Below are 21,533 nucleotides of genomic sequence, written 5' to 3' on the forward strand. Positions count from 1 at the left end.
AAGAGCTGGCTGAAGGCTGCAAGCTTGCGTGAGCGCTTGTGCCAGTCTGCAGCCTGAGAGAGGAAGGAAGAACCTCGGTCCTGAGGTAAAGAGGCCTGCTGGGGTTGGGGAGGAGGGATAAGACTGTGGCTCCCACAAAGGCAGTGTCTAGGGAGGTGCCCGGGGAACTGGGAAATCTGTTTCTTGGCGGGAAATGTCCTTTGCCTTCAGGAGTCGGGGGGAAGAAGGGTTACTTGTGCCTTCAGGCCCCTGCTTGCTCCTCGCAGCACACTTTCAGGGACGCTGGCCCCATCCTCAAATGGGAAAGACCCAAACTGTGAGGAAATCCAGGTGTGCTCCCTGAAGTGGCTTCCCCTGACAAAGCCTGAGCCATTTTTGCTGCTCTAAGTCCTTGAGGCTATTTTTCTTTTGTTCACGGCTCATAAGGGATGAATGACAAAGGGTAAGAAATTTTCATAAGCGAAAGGAAACAAAGAGCTCCTCTGGGAAATGGGTCAAGATATGGAGTTTTCTCGTAGCTGGTGCCCTCATGGCCTGGCCTGGGACAAGTCCTTCCAGGCTAGACAGAGGTTGGAGCTGGCCTGGCAGGTTCCTTTGAGAGAAATCCATGTCCCTGGTGGTGTGTTTCGTTGGGGCCGGGATGGTGATGCAAACAAAAGAGGCTTCTGGCCACTGGCATGTTCATGGCAGAATAAACCTGGGAATTCTGGTAAAAATAATTGTTTCAGACTTGCGCACTTCACTAGGAAGTCCTTGGGCCTAGGAATCAAGTGGCCTGGATGCCTCAGTTTCCCTACTTGCAAAATGAGAAGCCTAGTCTGCAGGGGTTCTCAACCAGGTGTCCTAGATGCAATCATGATATTCGTGACTTTGGTGGCCGGGGAGAGCACATCTTTATTTTCACCAATCTCTACTTGAAATTTAGCATTTGCTTCAACCAGCAATCCACAGAAATCAAAGATATTTTCCAATCACATTGCAGCCATTAGCAATTTCTTCTTCACTTATGATAGTTACTAGGCCTGATGCTGGATCTAAAGAAGCTCATAATTACTCTACTATGCATTCGTGTTAACGCTTTGACAACTCTTTTAATGTAATTTATTTCCTTTGTTATCCTTTGTATTTTGTTTCGTTAGTTGTTAAATGTTATTCTGGGGAGGGGACCCATATGCCTCACCAGACAACTCAAGGATCCATAGCACATAAAAGGTTAAGAAGCCCTGTTCTAGCAGGGAGAGGGGGCGAGAGGGGGAGCCTGAGCACAGCAGACAAGTGCTCCAAGGACCTTCTGTTGGTCTTAAAGTTTGTTTCCACTCTAGGGTAGTTGGGGTTGTGGAGAATGAAAGAGAGCAACTTCCCTCGCAGAGAAAAAAGAGCTCCCCTCTGTGGTCTGGGGCATCTTTTTTTTTTTTTTTTTTTTAAGTTTCCTGGGAAATCTGCAGGAATTCCTGGAGCTGAGAACCCACATCCAGCTTCTCTGAGAGTTAGAGCTGGGCTTTGGTTGCTGAGAGAAGAGAGCCTTTTCCTTACAATCTTGTCCGCACCACCGATGGCCCACACTCCAGAAAATCCTGGGTAAGGCGTTAGTGTGCCGTTTAACCCTCAGAACAGCCCCATGAAGGAGCTTTAACGTCAAGAGGAACGTGAAGCTGAGCAAGGATAAGGGTACAAAGAAGGCATAAACTTGACCACGTGGCCCACATCACACAGAGGCAGCCTGGATCTGAACTCCAGGACCACCCGACCATGCCTTAAAGCGGCAGGCAGCGAGGCCCCTTTGCTGCGGGCGGAGGTCGCCAGCCCCGCCGCCGCGCCATTCCCAGAGGAGGGAGGCCCTGGGCAGCCAGCACAGTTCAGAGCCCCGGGGAGGCTCAGAGGGAGGATGCCAACCTATTCTGCACCCTCACCCCGCTTTATGACCCGCTTCAGGGCTCACCACGTTGTACGAGGGACGGGCGCCCTGCCCCTGGCATGTGGTGGACCCGGAAAGTCCTCAAATTACCCTTCACTACCTCTTTGCCCCCCTGCCAAGGGAGGTTGCTGCTCTGGGAGGGCTGCGTCCCCGGAACCACCAGATGCCACCTCGTCCGCTCTTCACTTGCTCTACTGGTTGACGTTTTCCCCGAATCCTACTCCCGGGCTCCCCACCCCTTGGCGGCTCCGGGGGCCCGAGGCCGCAGCGAGGCCCGGCGGGGAGGCGGCCGTGGCCGGGTCGTACCGCGCCCTCTAGCGGCGGGAGCGCAGCCCCAGGGCGGCCTGCCCCGGCCCGCCCCGCCCGCGCTCGCCTCAGGGGCTCTCCCCTCAGGGCTGCCAAGGGCACCTCTTCCGAGAGCATCTTCGCCCCAGGGCCCTCACCGCTCCCAGCCCGCAGACCTGCTAGCGGCCCACAGCACCCTTACACGCTCTGCCCCCACTCGGCCCTAGGCACCTCAAAGCCAGGCCACTCGTGCCCCGGAGCCTGGGGGGTCCGTCCTCCTCCTGGAAACTGCCCCTACACCGCCCCCTAACAGCCCCCAGGAAACGCCTGGAGAAGGGAGCTGACCTCAACTGAGTGGCAGAGCCAGGACTGGAAGTCACACCTCTCCAGCCCACTCCCCGCCTTACTTCACCCACTAAATTCATCAGGCACCAGCTCCCCGGAGTCGGCAAACATCTGTCCATTGCCGTCTTGCAGCCTTTTTCACATCCATCATCCAGCACTTCTCTTTCCCTAACCCTGATATACTTTATGATTTTACTGTTCTTAGCAAGTCCTCCGTACATTACTGCTCATTGTGCATGGACGCATGGCTGTGACGATGTCCTCACAGCAGAGGGACAAAAAACTCCAAGAATAAAAGCTCATGGTGACCTTAGCAAGTCACCATGCCTCTCCAAAACCTCTACAGGCTGAGTACAAATGATAAGTCTAAAAAATAGTAATAGCTCAGCATTTTATGAGAACAAAACATAATCATAGATGTGCCCATGCTCAGGACACCATAAATTGCTTTGAATTTGAGGAACCATAGAATAACTGTGGCTAACCTTGCAGAGCCCTTGCTCTAGGACAGGCTCTATGGTAAGTATTTAAACAGGTTATCTATTTCATCCTCCCAACAACCCTGGGAAGGGAATATTATTATCATCACCATTTTATAGATCAATAAAATGCTTTTCAGAGTGGTTAAGAAAACTGCCCAAGTCACACAACTAGCCGGCTTTAGGACCAGGACTTGGGACATAGTCAGTGCTTTTAACCAGGACCCTGTACTGAATGAATGATGGCAATCCTTCTTTATCTTCCTCTGCAAGTCTAGATGTAAAGCAGGTCTCTAAAAGTATGTTTCATTTCAAGAATCAGCAGGATATTCTGGTGGAGATGTGGTGCAGCCTAAAGATGTGACCGTGCAGAAGTAGCAAGATGTTTAGGCTAGGAGAGGCAGCATTAGGGGATATTTTGCTGAGCTACTACTGGGATTTTTTTTTTATTAGGTTTGTAATAAATTTATAAGTAAATATATGGAAAATTAACAATAGTCTCTATTTAGATTTTCTTTTAGTTCCTTAATAACACTTTCTAGTTGTTATCCTATAGGTCTCACTAGAAATCTTGTTTTTCCTGGGTATTTTTTGGGGTTTTGTTGCTATTATAAATATATAGGTTACATTTTCTGTAATATGCTGTTTTTCTTTTAATTGGAGAAAAAAGCTATTTTTTAGTTAAAAGACAGATGACCATAAGGTAAAATAAATAAAAAAAGTGTACAATAAAAAAAATCACCTTTATCCTTGCCTCCCTCCCTCCCTACACCACCCCTCAAAAACAAACAAACAAACAAACAAACACACCATAGATTTTATTGTTTTAATTTGGGAGTGGATGTGGCTCAAGCATTTGAGCTCCTGCTTCCACATAGGAGATCCCAGGTTCGGTTCCTGGTGTCTCCTAAAAAAAAAACAAAACAAACAAGTGAAATAAATGGAAAAAAAAAAAAACAGGGAAGTTGATGTGGCTCAGTGGTTGAGCACTGGCTTCCCAGACACAAGGTATACAAGGTCCTAAATTCAATCTCTAGCCCCTGGTACCTCCAAAAAAAAAAATTATACTAAGTTTAACCAAAGAGTATCTATTGACTCTTCCCTATGAAAACGAGGAATTTAATACCCTTACATCCCACTTCCAATATTTGTTAATGATATTTAATGTTTCACTCCTTCTAGTGCTCATCTTCATAAATTTAAACAGAATTCTTAAACGTTTATTGTTTTATCAATTTTACATAATTGTTTACTCTCTTCTGAAAATTGGGGAAATCAGACTTTCTTCCTCCTCTCTGACTCTAATCTAATCTACCTTCTTGATAAGATACTTCTTCAACGTTGTCAAGTTTTATAACATATTTGTTCTATAACATTAATTAAGCATGTTATGTCTGTAGATGTATTCTATAAATTGAAAGCCAATCAGGAATATTATTAACAATATTACAATTATGTAAATATCATTTACAATTAAATTAAGCAGTGTTTTGGATCCAGAGAAAGAAATATAATCCTATGACATTAGATCTGTGCCTCTGAAAGAGAATATTAGTGTGTCAAAGTCAATTGGACTTCTTAATTTATTTCCATCTGTTTTCCATTCTCCAGATCATCTTCAGTGGTTGAGGTTTCTTGTGTCTCTATGTCATAATAATGTTTTGTCTTACTTTTTGGTTCTGCAGTAATTTTTTTCATAAGTCATGGGTAGGAGGTAAACTTTCTGAACCCTCAGTTCTGAGTTCTCAATTTTATATTCATAGTATCTACCTACCTACCTGTCTGCCTACCATCTTTCTATACTTTTTCTTTATCATATTTATTATATATTTCTAAAATATATCATTTGTTATGTACAAAAATATGGAATATATAAGATGCCTTCTCTGTATCCCATAAGTTTCGACAAGTTGTGTTTTCATCTCAATATAATTACTAACTTTTCTTGCAATTTCTTCTTTGACACGCTGAGTTTTAGGAGTGTGTTGTTCAACCTCCACAGATTTGTGAATTTCTCTCTTTCCTGTCTATTTTTTTTTTCAAATTCTCCAACCTTTTTTTGTTTTTATTCCCTCCCCCTCTTCCCCCCACATGGCTCCCTCATCTGTCTGCTCATTGTCTGCTCATCTTTAGGAGGCACGGCGAAGGCGAACCAAACGTGGGACCTCGCATTTGGGAGGTGAATGCCCCACCACTTGAGCCACTTCTGCTCCCTGCTGGTTGTGGCGTCTGCTGTTGCAGTGTCTGTTCCTTGTGGCGGTTGCAGCATCTGCTCATTGTGTTGTCTGCTCATCTTCTTTAGGAGGCACCAAGAACTGAACCTGGGACCTCCCATGTGGAAGGCAGGCACCCATTGCTTGAGCTACATCTGCTCCCTCCTGTCTATTATTGATTTCCAGCTTCATTCCATTATGATCTGAGAAGGTTGCTTTGTATAATTTCAATCTTTTTATAATTATTGAGACCTGCATTTTGATCTATCCTAGATAAAGATCCATGAGCACTTGAGAAAAATGTATAACCCACTGAGTTTGGATGCAACTTTCTGTATCTGTTACGGCTAGCCGGTTTATCATATTGTTCAAGTTCTCTGTTTCCTTGTTGATCTTCTGTCTAGTTGTTGTATCTAATGATGTGAATGGCATCCTGAAGTCTCCAATGATTATTGAAGAGATGTTTATTTCTCCCTTCAGTTTTGCCAGAGTGTGCCTCATGTATTTTAGAGCACCCTGGTTAGGTGCATGGATATTTATGACTGTTATATCTTCCTGGTGGATTGTCCCTTTTATTAATATATAATGTCCTTCTGTGTCTCTAATAACTTTTTTGCATTTAAAGTCTGATATTAGTGTAGCTACCCCTGCTCTTTTTTGGACTATTTGCATGGAGTATCTTTTTTTTTCCGACCTTTCACTTTCAGCTGGTTTGTATCCCTGGGTCTAAGGTGAGTCTCTTGTAGGCACAATGTGGATGGCTCATGTTTTCTTTATCAATTCTGTCAGCCTATATCTTTTGATTGGAGAGTTTAATCCTTTTACATTCAATTATATTACTGTAAATGCATTATTTACTTCCACCATTTTATTCTTTGGTTTTCATGTCATAATTCCATTTGTCTTTTTACTCTTTTGTTTATCCTTTCTTCTATTCTTTCTTCTACACTCTCCTCCAAGCCCCTCTCTCCTGTCTTTTTCTTTCAGGCTCTAAGTCTTCCTTTAATATTTTCTGCAAAGATGGGTTCTTTTTTATGAACTCTTTTAGTTTTTGTCTGTCTGTGAATATTTTAAACTCATCTTCATATTTGAAGGACAATTTTGCTGGATAAAGAATTCTCAGCTGGCAGTTTTTCTCTGTCAGTATCCTAATTGTATGATACCACTGTCTTCTTGGCCTCCATGGTTTCTTTTATTATTATTATTATTAATTTTTTAAAAATATTACATTAAAAAAATAGGAGGTCCCATTCAACCCCTCCACCCCCACCCCACCACTCCCCCCACAGCAACACTCTCTCCCATCATCTTGACACATCCATTGCATTTGGTAAGTACATCTCTGGGCATCGCTGCACCTCATGGTCAATGGTCCACATCATAGCCCATACTCTCCCACGTTCCATCCAGTGGGCCCTGGGAGAATCTACAATGTCCAGTATTTGTCCCTGAAGCACCACCCAGGACAACTCCAAGTCCCGAAAACACCTTCACATCTCATCTCTTCCTCCCATTCCTCGCACCCAGCAGCCACCATGGCCACTTTTCCCACTCCAATGCCACATTTTCTCTGTGGACTTTGGATTGGTTGTGTCCATTGCACATCTATGTCAAGAGGAGGCTTAGATTCCACATGGATACTGGGTGCAATCCTCCTGCTTTCAATTGTAGGCACTCTAGGGCCTCCATGGTTTCTGAAGAGAAATCTGCATTAAGTGATGGTTTTCTTCTCCTTTGCCGCTCTCAGAATTTTCTGTTTATCTTGGATGTTTGACATTCTGAGTAGTATGTGTCTCAAGTAGGTCTATTCAGATTTGTCCTGATTGTGGTACACTGTGCTGCTTGGCCATTTAAGTTCATTTCTTTCATGAGAGTTGGAAAATTTTCAATTATTATTTCCTCAAATACTTTCTGCCTCCTTTACCCTCTCTTCTCCTGGAACACCCATGACACATACGTTGTTGCATTTTGTGTTATTATTCAACTCCCTTGAACCCCTGCTTAATTTTTCCATTCTTTTCTCTCTTCAATTTCAGCTGTTCTGTCCTCTATACTTCTTATTCTGCTGTTATTGCCTCTATGTGTTTTTTGTTTGTTTGTTTGTTTTTTAGGAGGCAGCAGGGGCTGAACCCAGGATGGGAAGCAGGTGTTCAACTGCTTGAGCCACATCCACTCCCTTTAATGTGTTTTTGATCTCACCCATTGTGTCTTTTATTCCCATGAGCTGTGTTACTTTTTTATTCAGGTTTTCAAATTCCTCTTTGTGCTCATTCAGTGTCTTTTTGATGACCTTTATCTCTTTTTTTTTTAAAGATTTATTTCTCTCCCCTTCCCCCCCCGCCCCCGCTCTCTGTGTCCATTCCCTGCGTGTTCTTTTGTGTCCACCTGTATTCTTGTCAGCAGCACTGGGAAACTGCATCTCTTTTTTGTTGTGTCATCTTGCTGCATCAGCTCTCCATGTGTGTGGCGACACTCCTGGGCAGGCTGAACATTTCTTGCGCTGGGCAGCTCTCCTTATGGGATGCTCTCCTTGCGCATGGGGCTCTCCTACATATGGGACACCCCTGCATGGCCTGGCATTCCCCCTTGCGCGCATCAGCACTGCACGTGGACCAGCTCATCACACGGGTCAGGAGGCCCTGGGTTTGAACCCTGGACCTCCCATGTGGTAGGTGGTCGCTCTATCCATTGAGCCAAATCTGCTTCCCTCCTTTATCTCTTTAGTCATATTGTCTTTCAACTCATTAATTTGATTTTGGAAATTTGTGTGCATTTTGTTGATTAGTTGTCTCAAACCCTGCATCTCTTCTGCAGCTTTACTGTATTAGTTTTCTTGGGCTATTTCTTCCATTTTCTTAGTATGGCTTATAATTTTTGGCTGATGTCTAGGCACCTGATTAGGGTGGTGTGTTTACTCAGATGCTTGATTTCTCTCTTTCTTAGGGTTTTAGTGGTGGAAGGCTATGTGTTACTGCTTTTCTTTGATTCTTGGTTCATCCTGTTCTGCATCTTTAGGATTGTGCTTGTTAGTTGCTCAAATCTGGGACCTAGACCCAGTGGTTGCAGACCACTTTCCATGGACTTGGGGAGGGAGGCTGTAAAGGCCGAAAGAAGCCTCTATTTACTTTTACTTTCTCCATGTGCACATCCTTGGTCTGCCAGCAGTTGGCACTTTTTTTGCAGCCCTCTTAGTTCAGTGTCTGTTTTTGCTGCAACACTGACAGCAGCACTGTGACAGAGGATCCTTCCCTGAGGCTATTCAGAAGCTTGCAATTAAAACTTTCTCCTAGGCTGTTCTAAAAGTTTTGCTGGCAGCCCCCTCCCTTTTACTTGGTAGGAAATAATTCCACTCCTCTCTACAGTCTCAACAACCAGTCCTGGTCAGTAGAGAGGGAGGTTGAGAGGGTATTTAGTCCCTTGTTGGCTCCCAGGACAAAAAATGGCACAGCCTCACCTGGCCTGGAAGAGCTCGTGGGAAACAGCAGACAAAATTTGTGGGTCAAAAGCTGAATCAGCCTTAGGTTGTGTCCCTGTGCCCCCTTTGTCTATAGCTGTGGCCCAGGGGCCTGAGAACTCAAGAGCATCTCTAGGGTGGAGGATGATGTGTGGTGGCTTTTAATTCACAGTTTTGCTGTCTCGTTTCTTTTCCTTTGCCCCTCTCTCCTCTGTTTGGTGTCCAGTCTTACCCTGTGTCCTAAACTCTAGAAGATTTTTTTCCAGGCCATTTCTATCTGTCCCTTAGCTATTTTTCTGGGAGATAAGAGAGTCTTTATAGTCCGCCATCTTCTTGGAAATCCGTCACTCCTTTTTTTTTTTTAAAGATTTATTTATTTCCCCTCCACCCACCCCCTGTTGCCCCTTTGTCTGCTCTCTGGGTCCATTCACTCTGTATTCTTCTGTGTCTGCTTGTGTTCTCATTAGGCGGTGCCGGGAACGGATCCTGGGACCTTCCGGAATGGGAGAGAGGTGATTACTCTCTTGTGCCACCCCTCAGCTCCCCTGTTCTGCTACGTCTTCTTATTTTCTCTCATCTGTGTCTTTGTTCTGTCATCTTGCTGCACCAGGTCTCCCACACGGGCCAGCACTCCTGCACGGGGCCGCGTTCCCATGTGGGCCAGCACTCCATGTGGGCCACCTTGCCCTCACCAGGAGGCCCTGGGCATCGAACCCTGGACCTTCTATATAGTAGACGGGAGCCCAATTGCTTAAGCCAGAACACTTTCCCTTTAAAAAAAAAAAAAAGATTTATTTATTTTCCCCCTTCCCCTCCTCCCGCCCTGCTATTTTTGCTGTCAGTATTGTTTTCTCTTCTCATTTTCTCTCCTCTAGGATTTACTGGGATTCAATCCTGGAAACCTCTGATAGGGAGAGAGGTTCCCTGTCAATTGCGCCACCTAGTTCCTGGTTTTGGCTGTGCTTCACCTTGATTCTCTCCCCTTGTCTCTCTTTTGATGCATCATCTTGCTGTGTGACTCATTTGTGCAGGGCATGCAGGCACTTGCGCAGGCACTTGTGCAGGCACTGGCTCACCACGCGGGCAGTCGCGCGGGCACACTTTCTCTTCTTTTCACTAGGAGGCCTCATGGATCAAACCCAGGTCCTCCCATATGGCAGGTGGAAGCTCTATCACTTAAGTCACATCCATTTCCCCCTGTCATTCTTTTCTATAGCTGAATAGTATGTATATATGCTCTTTTGTTTATTCATTCATCTGTTGATGGACACTTGGGTTATTTTCACCTTTTGGCTATTATGAATAATGTTACTACTAACATTTGCATACAAGTATCTAAGTCCCTGCTTTCAATGCTTTTGGGGTATATACCTAGCAGTAGAGTTGCTGGGTCATATGGTAATTCTAAGTTTAACTTTTTGAAGATCTGCCAAACTGTTTACCACAGTGGCTACACCGTTTTACATTCTTACTATTTTGATTTCTCCACATTCTTCCCAACACTTATTTTTCAATTTTTAATAATAGCCATCTTATTGGTTATAAAGTGGTATCTCATTGTGGTTTTTATTTGCATTTCCTTATTGACTAAAGATGTTGAGCAAATTTTCATGTGCTTATTAACCATTTGTATATTTTCTTTGGAGTAATGCCTATTCAATCCTTTACCTATTTTTTTTTTTAAGATTTATTTCTTTAATCCCCCCCCCCCCCCCCCCCCCCCGTTGTCTGTTTTCTGTATCTATTTGCTGCGTCTTGTTTCTTTGTCCACTTCTGTTGTCGTCAGCGGCACGGGAAGTGTGGGCGGCGCCATTCCTGGGCAGGCTGCACTTTCTTTCGCGCTGGGCGGCTCTCCTTACGGGGAGCACTCCTTGCGCGTGGGGCTCCCCTACGCAGGGGTGTCCCCCGCGTGGCAGGGCACTCCTTGCGCACATCAGCACTGCGAATGGGCCAGCTCCACACGGGTCAAGGAGGCCCGGGGTTTGAACCGCGGACCTCCCATGTGGTAGACGGACGCCCTAACCACTGGGCCAAGTCCGTTGCCCTTTACCTATTTTTAATTAGCTTGTCTTTTTCATTGTTCTTCGGAAGTTCTTTATATTTTCTGAATATGAAGTCCATATCAGATATGATTTGCAACTATTTTTCTCCCATTCTGTATGTTGTCTTTTTGCTGTCTTGATAATGTCATTTGATACACAAGTTTTTTCATTTTAATGAAATCCAATTTATCTTTTTTGTTGTTGTTGCTCATGCTTTAGGTGCTATTGCCAAATCCTAGGTCTTGAAGATATCCCCCCATGTTTTCTACTTAAAGTTTTATTGTTTTAGCTTTTATATTTATGTTGTTGATCCATTTTGAATTACTTTTTAAAATGTGGACAGAAGTCCAATTCATTCTTTTGCATGTAGAAATCCAGTTTTCACAACACCATTTTTTGAAAAGAACAATCTCCCATTTGAGGATTGGTACTCTTGTCAAAACTCAATTTTTACTTTTAAGGCGGTCCCAGGGATTGAACCCAGGACCTTGTATATGTGAAGCAGGTGCTCAACCACTGAGGTATACTTGCCTCCCTCTTTGATTGGGTCTTATTTTACTGTTCCTTAGTGTGGCTTGTAATTTTTTGCCAATGTCTAGGCATCTAATTATCTTGATGAGTTTACTCTGAAGGTCAGTTTCTCTCTTTTCTAGGATTTTGTTGTTGATTGGCTTTGTATTGAGGCTCTTCTATGGCCCGTGGCTTGTATTTCCCAACTGAAAGAGCACCAGGAAAGATGAAAAAAGGCTTTTTGTTGGCTCCCCAAGGCTGTGCTTTCCTGACCTGCCCAGAAGTTGGCATTCTTTGGCAAACTATTCCCCACAGCTCTAAGAAAGCCGTTCCTTTTTTAAAACCTTCTGCTGGCTCCAACCCTGTCCAAGGTGGATCAAGACCCACTCAGTGACTCAGAGGTCCCAGTCAGGGGACTGAAACAGTTGGACCCAGTGATCTAAGTTCAGCCATCAAAGCTGAATCAGTCCTTGCTTGTGTCCCTCCTCTCTTCTCCTGGAGGAGGGCTTCCATGTCCTTCCCAGTCTGCAGCACCAGGCAGGGATTGGACAGAGGCGGCTTGCCTCCAGAATGGGGGATGGGCACCAGCAGTCATAGTGGTTTTTCCATTGCCATTTTTCTCTCTGCTATTCCCTGGATGCTGCACAATGCTCCCCTGGCATCCAGGGCCCAGAACAGGTGTTTCAGACAGTCTCTGCCTGTCCACCAGCTATCTCCAGAGGAGAAGTGATACCTGCAGCTCCCTACTCCACCATCCTTCCCAGAAATTTTCCCTTGGAAAGTTTTTAATATCTCCTGGGTTATGGACACTTCAGTTTTGAGGCAATTGCCTTAGAAAACTTTCTGATCACCTTCTTGTTTCTTTTTATATACTATTTGTAGCATTTTTAGTTCTGTCCTTTTTATTAGACCCACAAATAAAGGCATTTTTATTTTAATGTCATGTAATATAATATGACTAGGTTTTAAAACGTAATTGTCTGGAAACGGACTTTGGCCCAGTGGTTAGGGCGTCCGTCTACCATATGGGAGGTCCGCGGTTCAAACCCCGGGCCTCCTTGACCCGTGTGGAGCTGGCCATGCGCAGTGCTGATGCGCGCAAGGAGTGCCGTGCCACGCAAGGGTGTCCCCGCGTGGGGCAGCCCCACGCGCAAGGAGTGCGCCCGTGAGGAGAGCTGCCCAGCGTGAAAAGAAAGAGCAGCCTGCCCAGGAATGGCGCCACCCACACTACCCATGCCGCTGACGACAACAGAAGCGGACAAAGAAACAAGACGCAGCAAATAGACACCAAGAACAGACAACCAGGGGAGGGGTGGGGGGGGAATAAATAAATAAATCTTTAAAATAAATAAAACGTAATTGTCATTTTTAAAACACATACATACACAGTGTGTAAAAAACATAATGAAAATCCCTTTCACAACTCCCTAAATTGCCCACCCTACATTTTGACATATTTCTTTCCAGATTTGTATGTATGGGTATATGTATAAATGTGTACAAACATATATATACATATATATGTGCATATATACAGACACACAGACATATACATATATAGGTTGTATTCAATTTCTTAAATTATAAAAGTACTACAGGCTCATTTTAGCAAGTCAAACAACTGAAAATGGTATAAAGAAAAATTAATAAACTCTCCTGCTCCCCTCACAATACACCCCTCTAAGCCAAACAATATAAACAATTTGCTGTGCATTCTTGTAATCCTTTCTCTGTGGTCTATAAGCATACACAAAAAAATTCTCTGATCACAATGCAATGAAACTATAAACTAATAACAGAATTAGACTCTAATACCTTGAATTTATAAAACTCTTTCTTGGTGCAAAGAAATAATAAACAAGGGAAGTATAGAGTATCTGGGAAATAATAGTAAATGAAAAAGATTATAGGTACTGTTTAACTGGGAATTAGTTAAAGCAATACTAAGTGAACATTTTATTGTTTTTTATTTTAACTAACAGAAAATAATGAAATAAAAAGAGTCTCTAACTTGGAAAGGTAGAAAATGAAAAACCAAAATAAATCTTAAGGAAAGTAGAAGGAGGGAATTAATAAAGTTAAACATAGAAATCAATAAGTAAGAAAAACAGAAAATGGTGAAAATAAATAAGTAAACCAAGAGCTGCTTATTCAGGAAAAACAAGCAATAAAAGATAAGCAATAAACTAACCTAATCATTTTTAAAAAGGGAAAGCTTTTAATGTACTGATATGGAGTGATCTCCAGGACATACAGGTAAAGGAAAAAAACAAGATTTAGAATGGAGTATATTTTTGTTTTTTTAAAAAAGGAAAAATGTGATTTCTTATATATGCACAGAATATCTCTAGAAGGATCCACAAGAATCAGGCAACACTGGTTTACTCTGGAAAAGGGTATTGGGTCACTGGAAGGTAGAAGGGAAATTTCTCACTGTACACCCTCTGCATTGTTTGAATTTTGAATCCTGTGAATGAAATTATCCGTGCAAAAAATTATAAACTGTTTAAATATATGAAGACATATACACAGAGAGGATTTTTAAAAATAAAAACATTCCATGTACATAATTGCAATTTGCCTTTTTTTATTTAATGGTATTTATGATATCTCTTCATGCCCATATAGAATTAGCTCATTCTATTTTTTTTTAAGCTGGCTTCAAAGATATATATACACAAACGGTAAAACAATAAAAATGCAGGATAAAGATTATAACCTCAGCCTACAGGAAATTTTCTCAAACAATACAGGAAACCAAGATGCTGTAAAAGAAAAGAAAGATGTATTATATTTAACTGCATACAAATATACTTTCCTTATGGGAAAAAAGCATCATAAACAAAGTCAAGAAAAAACAAATTTGAGAAAATATTTCTTTTTTTAAATGGCAGATAGTTTAATATCTCTAATATAAAGAAAATTCCTAGAAGTTGATTTAAAAAACACGCAAAGAATATGCAACAGGTAACGCATAGAAGAGGAAATACTAACGACCAATAAACATAAGAAAAGATCCTCAACCTCACTAGTTTTAGAAATGCAAAATAAAATAATGGTGAGGTCTAATTTTTCATCCATCAGATTGGCAAAAATGTGAAAAACAGATAATATCCAGTGCTGGCAAAGACATATATGTATATATATGTATATATACTATCAATCATCTTTGGTGATGATTGAGATCCTTGGTAAGTGAAGCTCTACAACATTTTTGGAGCTCAATCTGACAATGTATAGTAGGAAAAAATTTTAATATATTATTTTCCCAGCAATCCAACCTAATTTAGGGGAGAAAAATGGGAAAAGTAGCCTTTAGTCTTCCCTTGTATCTTTCTCTTTCGCCCTCCCTTTCCCAAGACATACTTCCCTGCCAACTGGGCTCTCAAGCCCAAGCCCTCTTCTGCCTCCAGCAGACTCCAGCCAATGGAAGCTGGTGGCTGGAAGTGATGGGAAAATGGTCTTGGAGCCCTGGAAAGCCTTGTCTAGTGGGTCCCCCCTGTGCTTCCAGGAAAGTGAGGCCAAGGACATCAGCAGAGTCAACATTTGCTTCGAGATCCCAGGGCTACTGACATCGTGCAAGATGCTGATGGCATTTGGCAGAGGCTGCTTTACCCTGGCCATCCTGCTGGCAACTGTGGACATCCAGCCTGGTGGTGAGGAAAGACCCCAGAGCAGAGACAGCCTGAGGAAAGAATGCTGGGCACAGGAGGAGGGGTGGATCCCATGGGTTTTGTTTTTTCGTTTTCCTGGTGGGGAAGAAAAGCACCTACCCTTTCCGACACTTCCGAAGGTATGAAAAATATAATTTCTTTTTTGTGTTGACCTCCCCATCACACATTCTACCTCTGCTATGTGTTGGCAAAGATTCTGGCAGTATGGGCCCCAATCTAAGAGGCCCTTCAAGCTCTTATGAAATCTAGTTTGAGATACCAACACTACAATCTTTGTCATTTTAGCAACCCCTTTTTAACCACTCTGTGCCTTAGTTTATCTATAAAATAAATACTAACACACATTTCTAGGGCAATACTGATAAATATATAGAAAAGCACTATAATAGTTAAAGGCCCTATAGAAGTTTCAGTTAGAGAGAAGAAATAAAAATAAACCACTCACTTGGATATAGGTCTAGGCCACAGACACTCTTCTAAGAGGATGGCATGTAACATCTACGGGGCAGCCCCAGCTCTGCCTCCTCCACATTTATACGAGTGAATTCAGTTTACCATGTATATCAAGGGGAGTCTTACAGGAGAAAGCAACTCACAGAAGTCAACCTGTCAAGGATGTGGTGAAGGGAGTGGCAGCCTCAGCATTTGTCTGGTGAATTTTTAGCAGAGAGCTGGATTTAATCAGGGCTGGGGTTTTGCCAAGGGATCATAATAGAATAAACGTAAGGGTGCTGAAGCTATATGTAAAGGAGAAATTATAGCAATGGACCACAAAATATAAACTGCATAAGTGAAATGAAAAATAATAGGGTCAGTGGATTCGAAAATTAGGAGGTAGTGGTCAGATATACCCATGGAGCCAAAGCATGATCCTGTGTTAATTAAACTATTTTCTCCATTTCTATATCCAGTCTGTAGATTACTCATGGAGAAAATCATTAAAAGTCTGCAGGGAGTGGAGGTAGCTCAAGTTGTTGAGTGCCTGCTTCCCATGTACAAGGTCTGGGGTTCAATCCCTGGTACCTCCTAAAAAAAAAAAAGTCTGCAGATTGGCACTATCAAAAAGTCATTATCTCTGAACACAAATGGCCCCTCAATAGTCTGTCTGTTTCTCTGGTCAGTACTTCACTTCTTTTCCACACATTGACCATTTTTAATCTCTGCTCTTTCCAAGCTCCCTAGCTAATCCTCTTATTGACAGAAAAACTTCTATTCATCCTTCAGTTCTCAATTCAAGTGCTGATTTCTCTGTGAAGCTTCCCCAACTGTTCCAGGCAGACTCAGGAATCTCTAAGATTCCTCAAATATAGAATTGAATTATAAGTTTTTGATAATGTCTTTACATTAGACTGTAAGATCTTTGAGAGTGGGGCTCATGTCATAATTTGTCATCACAGCCCCAACCAGCACAGTGGTTGGCAGATGCCTAATAAACATTTGTTGAAGGAACAAATAAACGAATCTACTGGATGAATGGAAGTTTTGGGCTTATTTAGTCCCTCTCACTTTCTAGATGAAAAAACTAGAAAAGGAGTTAGTCAACTTGCCTCTAGTCACACAGCCAGACAGAGCTAGAACTTGGGTTTCCTGCCATTGTCCCTGCTAGGTCAATGAAGACCTCTACTGATAGGGAGTGCCTAAGGTGGGATTCAAGGGGCATTATCTGGTAATTTTTAAAAATTAAAAATGGGTAATTTTCCTTTTCCCATTGCAGGATGCATACAAATCTCCAGTTCAGTTTCCCAGAAAGGAAAGCAACTGAGCTTAAACTGTACTGTACGGCATAATAAAGAAGAGGCTGAGGGGCTTATAGTGTTTTTGTGCAAGGACAGGACTTCGAACTGTTCCCCTGAGACCAGCTTGAAGCAGCTGAGACTTAAACGGGATCCAGAGATAGATGGTGTCAATGAGATATCGTCTCAGTTGGTGTTCACCATAAACCATGCCACGTCCTTGGACAATGGAATCTACCAGTGTTGTGCCAGAAGCCAGACACCATATATCCACCTTCAGGGTCGTTTTATTTCAGTCACAGGTAAGCCCGTGATATCCCTTATGCCACTAGGGATATGCGTCTGCACTGCCTTAGTCTGTGTCCCTCTCTTTCCCCTTTCCTGGTGTGGTGGATCCCTAGAGCCCCCTTTGTCTGTAGTCACCGGCCCAGAGGCCTAGGTATTCTAACATGTCTTTAGTGTGTGGCAGGGTGCCAGCGGCAGCAGTCGCTGGTTTCAACTCAGTTCCGTCAACGTGATTCCTCTCCTTTGTTCCTCTCCCCTCTGGGTGGTGTCCAGCCTTCGCCTGGTGACCTAAACCCTAGAAAATCTTTTCCCAGGCTGTTTCAGCCTTATCTAGTATTTTTCTGGAGAAGACAGTCCTGTGTTTTTCTAACCCGCCATCTTCCTGGAAGACCCCCTCCCTCAGTTTTGAAAGATACAGAATTCTTGGTTTGCAGTTTCCTTTTTCCTATGAGCATTAAAAATATGTCATCCCACTGCCTTTTTGCCTCCATGGTTTCTAATAAGAAATCAGTAGTACTTAATCTTTCTTAGGCTTCCTTGTACATGGGAACCTTGTACATTGCTATTCTCTTGCTGCTTTCAGTATTCTCTGTCTTTGGCATTCAACAATTTGATTATGTTACTGGGTGTGGATCTTTCTGAGTTTGTCCTGGTTCAAGTTCACTGAGCTTTGTGGATGTGTATATTCGTCTTCCCTTAAACTTGAGAAATTTTCAGCCATTCATTGAATATTCTTTCTGCCCTTTCTCTCCTTCTTTGGGACTCCCTTAATTCATGTATTGGTATGACTGATGGTGTCCCACAGTTCTTTTATGTTGTTAACTCTCCTTTATCCCTTTCTTCCTATTCCTCACCCTGAACAAGTACACTTACTTTATCTTCAAGTTTACTGATTCTTTTGCCTGCTCGAATCTCCTGTTGAACTTCTCCAGGGAATTTCTAAGTTTCAGTTATGTTCCTCGGCCCCAGTATTTCTATTTGGTTTCTATCTCTATTGAATTCTCATTCTGTTCATACATAATTTTCATGATATCCTTTAGCTCTTTGTTCAGGTTTTAACTCTCTAAGCATATTTAAGACCATTTTTCAAAAGTTTGTCTGATATATTTGTTGTTTCATCTTGCTCCATTGGATCGGCCACTGTTTTCTGTTTCTTTGTAATCTTTTGTTGCACATGGACATTTTGATATTTTAATGTGTTAACACTAGCTTTTAGTACCTCAAGTGTTCATTCCTTAAGTTTGTATCCAGCTAGGGGTATAACAGAGATTTCCTTGAATGCCAGGGGCTAACAAAAACAAGCAAACAAATAAAAAATACCTTTCACAGTCTTTGCAGATTGGTTCTGTACTCACTTTCACTGGTTCTCTGGTACTCACTTTCAGAGCTTAGCCATCCGAACAATGAACCTGAAGATGAACCTGTGGCGAAAGCACTATGTCCCCACTAATCTTTTCTGAGCATGTATCTTCTCCTTGGCATGAACTCAGATCTTCCTCTAGAAAATAAGTCTTCCCTCATGTCCTGGGTGCTTTATTGTATGTCTTAAAGCCAGTAATCCTTCCAGGGACCCACACTAGAGTGTGGACTGGGTCTGTACTGAGCTAGGGAGGGAGTGGAGAAAGGACCAGTAATAGTACCATGATGTGTTTCTGTTTCTAAGCTGCCTTTTTATTAATTCAGTGCTTCCCTAATTACCACAACCCTTTAACTGTTCTCCAGAGCTCTGAGAAAGATAGTTTTGCCAGTTTGAGTTGTTTTAAAATTCTTTGGGGAAACAGAACTTTGGAGAGTCTCACTCTGGCATCTTGGTTAAGTCACTCACCAAAGGCCAAGATTTAAATTATGCTAACCTGCTTGGCCACTCCAAAAGATGGTCTATAATGACATTTGGGAACATTGAAGTCCAAGGTGTCTAAGTTATTTCACCTATCTCTCTGGCAAGAGTTCCTTCAAAGTAGGTTTATTTGCATTATTCAGACACTGAATTACACTGTAAAGTATCTTTGGAGTTCATAAAAGAGATGTTCTGAGATGATGCATAGGGCGGTACTAATGATTTCTGAAACCCTCCCTGATCCATTTATTCTCTTTTGAACCAGAGGCAGGGAACGACACTGTGACGGGACTGGAACAAAGACCATACTCTGAGTTCAGCCATAGCGAGGGCATTCTCATTTCAGGCTTCCTGCAAGAAAAGGTCTGGATGCTGCTGGTCACCAGCCTGATGGCCCTGCGAGGTATGTTAATTAAAACCTCGAGCACCTCAAGCAATAACTTTATTCTCCAGGAGGAGGAAGTTAGAAAAGAAGCATGAAATAGGAGAGGATATTGCTCCTTCAAGCCCTGGCTGTCTACTCAGGAAAACTTCAACACACTAAGAGGGCAAAATTGGTCCAAAGACTTCATAATACTGAGGGGAAGGCAGATGAATCAGATTTCCCTTTGGATAGGAGAGCAGACTTGTTAGGAAATAAAGTCTGTGGGAGAGGCAATAAATAAAGCTACCTCTATTCAATGTCTGAACAAAGGGCTATAAATTGGGTGAAAGATGTTTTACTATTATGGTAAGGTGAAAAGGCAAGGGGCAGACTTGGTCTAGAGGTGGGTTTTGAACAATGAAGCTCCTCAGCAAAGGCTGATGGCAGACTGACTATATTAAACGCATGTAGCTGAATCCTCAAGTACCATTTACCAACATGAATCAGGCTTTTTCCCAATTAAATAACAAAGAGATCACAACATCTAATGATCTGACATTAGATCTATGCATAACCAGCAACTGATGAAGGTTTTTGTCTGTCCCTGGCATAAATTCCATTTTTTTTTTCATGGTAGTATTGGGGATCGAACCCAGGACCTTGTATATGGGAAGCAGGACTCAACCACTTAGCTACATTGCTCCCTTCTTAATTCCATTTTATTTAGACTTTCTCCAAATCAGTAAATACTATTATTTGAATGCCACCAAAATCTAAACTCCATAAAAGCAGAGACTTTATCTTGTTTACACCAACAAAAAGAGAGTACCAGGCACATAACAGGCTCTTAATAAATTTATTGAAATAATTTATATGATGGATTAGATGCTTTACATATAATCATTCTAATTTCATATAACCCTTCCAGGCAAGCATCTGCAATTTATTATTATTCACCTGCAAATAGTCACAAAAGTGTTACATGTTGCCCAAATTTACATGTCTGTTTCACTCTAAAACTCTGTGCTCTCAGTAATTACCTACTAAACACAAAGCACCTTCTCTCCCACCTCCTTCACTGCACTCCCAAGTCTAAGACTGCCTCCTCCCATTTCCAGAAACAAGACTATCTAACACTTATTCCAATCCCTTAACTTCAGACCATCAAAAGAAAAGAGAGGGAGCAGGTATAGCTCAGTGGTTGAGCACCTGCTTCGCATGTATGAGGTCCTGGGTTCAATCTGGGGAAAGAAGTGGTGGAACAAAATGAGTGTACTCCTTGCTCTTCCTTCCCTAGTGCCAGAGCAAATCTGCATTCTTTCTCCTCAGTCACTGGTAAATAAAAAGAACAGCTTTAACTAAACTGCCTGGTATGACTTCTCAACTCAAATACTGAATAAGTGTATGTGTTTTTGTACCTCAGCACAACTTTTCCTCTATCCTCCAGCACAGTAAAATAAATAAGCAAACAAAACAAATAAGGACACCGTTTTTTTTAAAAAAGAGATTTTTATTTAACAAAGTAAAGGGAAGAGAGAAGGAACAAGCAGAGAGAGACAGAATAGGAGAGAAAGACAGGCAGACCCCAGTGACTGACTTGATATGAAAATGAGGAAAGAGAGAAAGCCTGGTCTTCAACAGCATCCACACAGCCCTGCTGGAGGAAGAGGAAGATTCGTGCATACCAGGTGCACCACAGATTATAACCGCACAAAAAAAACCCAAAACTGTCCAGCACCAATTAAGTTCTTTGATCCTAACTTGTCTACTTCTCTGGTCATTTCACTCTCTTTTTAAATAAATGCCCATATAACAGTATTTTTCTTTTTTACTAAACTTACAAATCCTCTTGTCTTTTTCTTTGGACAGATAGATGTTCTCTTATCATAGTTCAGCGGACAGGAGGAAGCAAGATATTTCTAGTAGAAAGAACTACCTAAATTGCCAAGTCATCAAAAGGAAAGAGATTTTACCTATGACCCTTGGCAAGGACTTGTCAAATGTGGGAGCTAAAGTTTGTGGGAAAAGAGAGATAAGGCTAAAATAAGCAGGTGAGACCAATATTAGGAATGGTTTTGAATCTCAAGGTAAGGAATTTGGACTTTGTAGAAAAAAGACCAGGGATGGAATTAAAAGACCTGGATTCAAATTCTAGTTCTACAATATACCAGCTGTGTCTTCGGGCAAATGAAGTTTTGAGATGCTCTTTCTATTTACTTATCTGTGAAATGGGACATTACCTATGCTATCTTCTATTTCCACAGGCTTGTTCTGAGGATCAAATGAGATTCTGGATTTTGAACCCAGAGCCATTTGAATTCTGATTCTGAAGACTGGCGCTCTCCATTAAAACACATTCCATTTCATCTTTCATTACCTGTTAGTATGTTAGTTTTG

At 42.3% G+C, this 21,533-nt stretch overlaps 1 protein-coding gene across 1 annotated transcript; it reads left to right on the forward strand.

Moving 5' to 3' along the window:
- On the forward strand, positions 1 to 21,489 carry CD160 (CD160 molecule). Its single transcript, XM_023585217.3, has 5 exons — positions 1 to 85; positions 14,755 to 14,899; positions 16,632 to 16,952; positions 19,038 to 19,175; positions 21,401 to 21,489. The coding sequence occupies exons 2-5, from the start codon at positions 14,827 to 14,829 to the stop codon at positions 21,409 to 21,411; spliced, it is 543 nt and encodes a 180-aa protein (XP_023440985.2). The 5' UTR covers positions 1 to 85; positions 14,755 to 14,826; the 3' UTR covers positions 21,412 to 21,489.
- Positions 21,490 to 21,533: the final 44 nt, after the last annotated feature.

This window comes from Dasypus novemcinctus, chromosome 13 (assembly GCF_030445035.2).
Source record: "Dasypus novemcinctus isolate mDasNov1 chromosome 13, mDasNov1.1.hap2, whole genome shotgun sequence".
In the NCBI taxonomy this organism is placed as follows: Eukaryota; Metazoa; Chordata; class Mammalia; order Cingulata; family Dasypodidae; genus Dasypus; species Dasypus novemcinctus.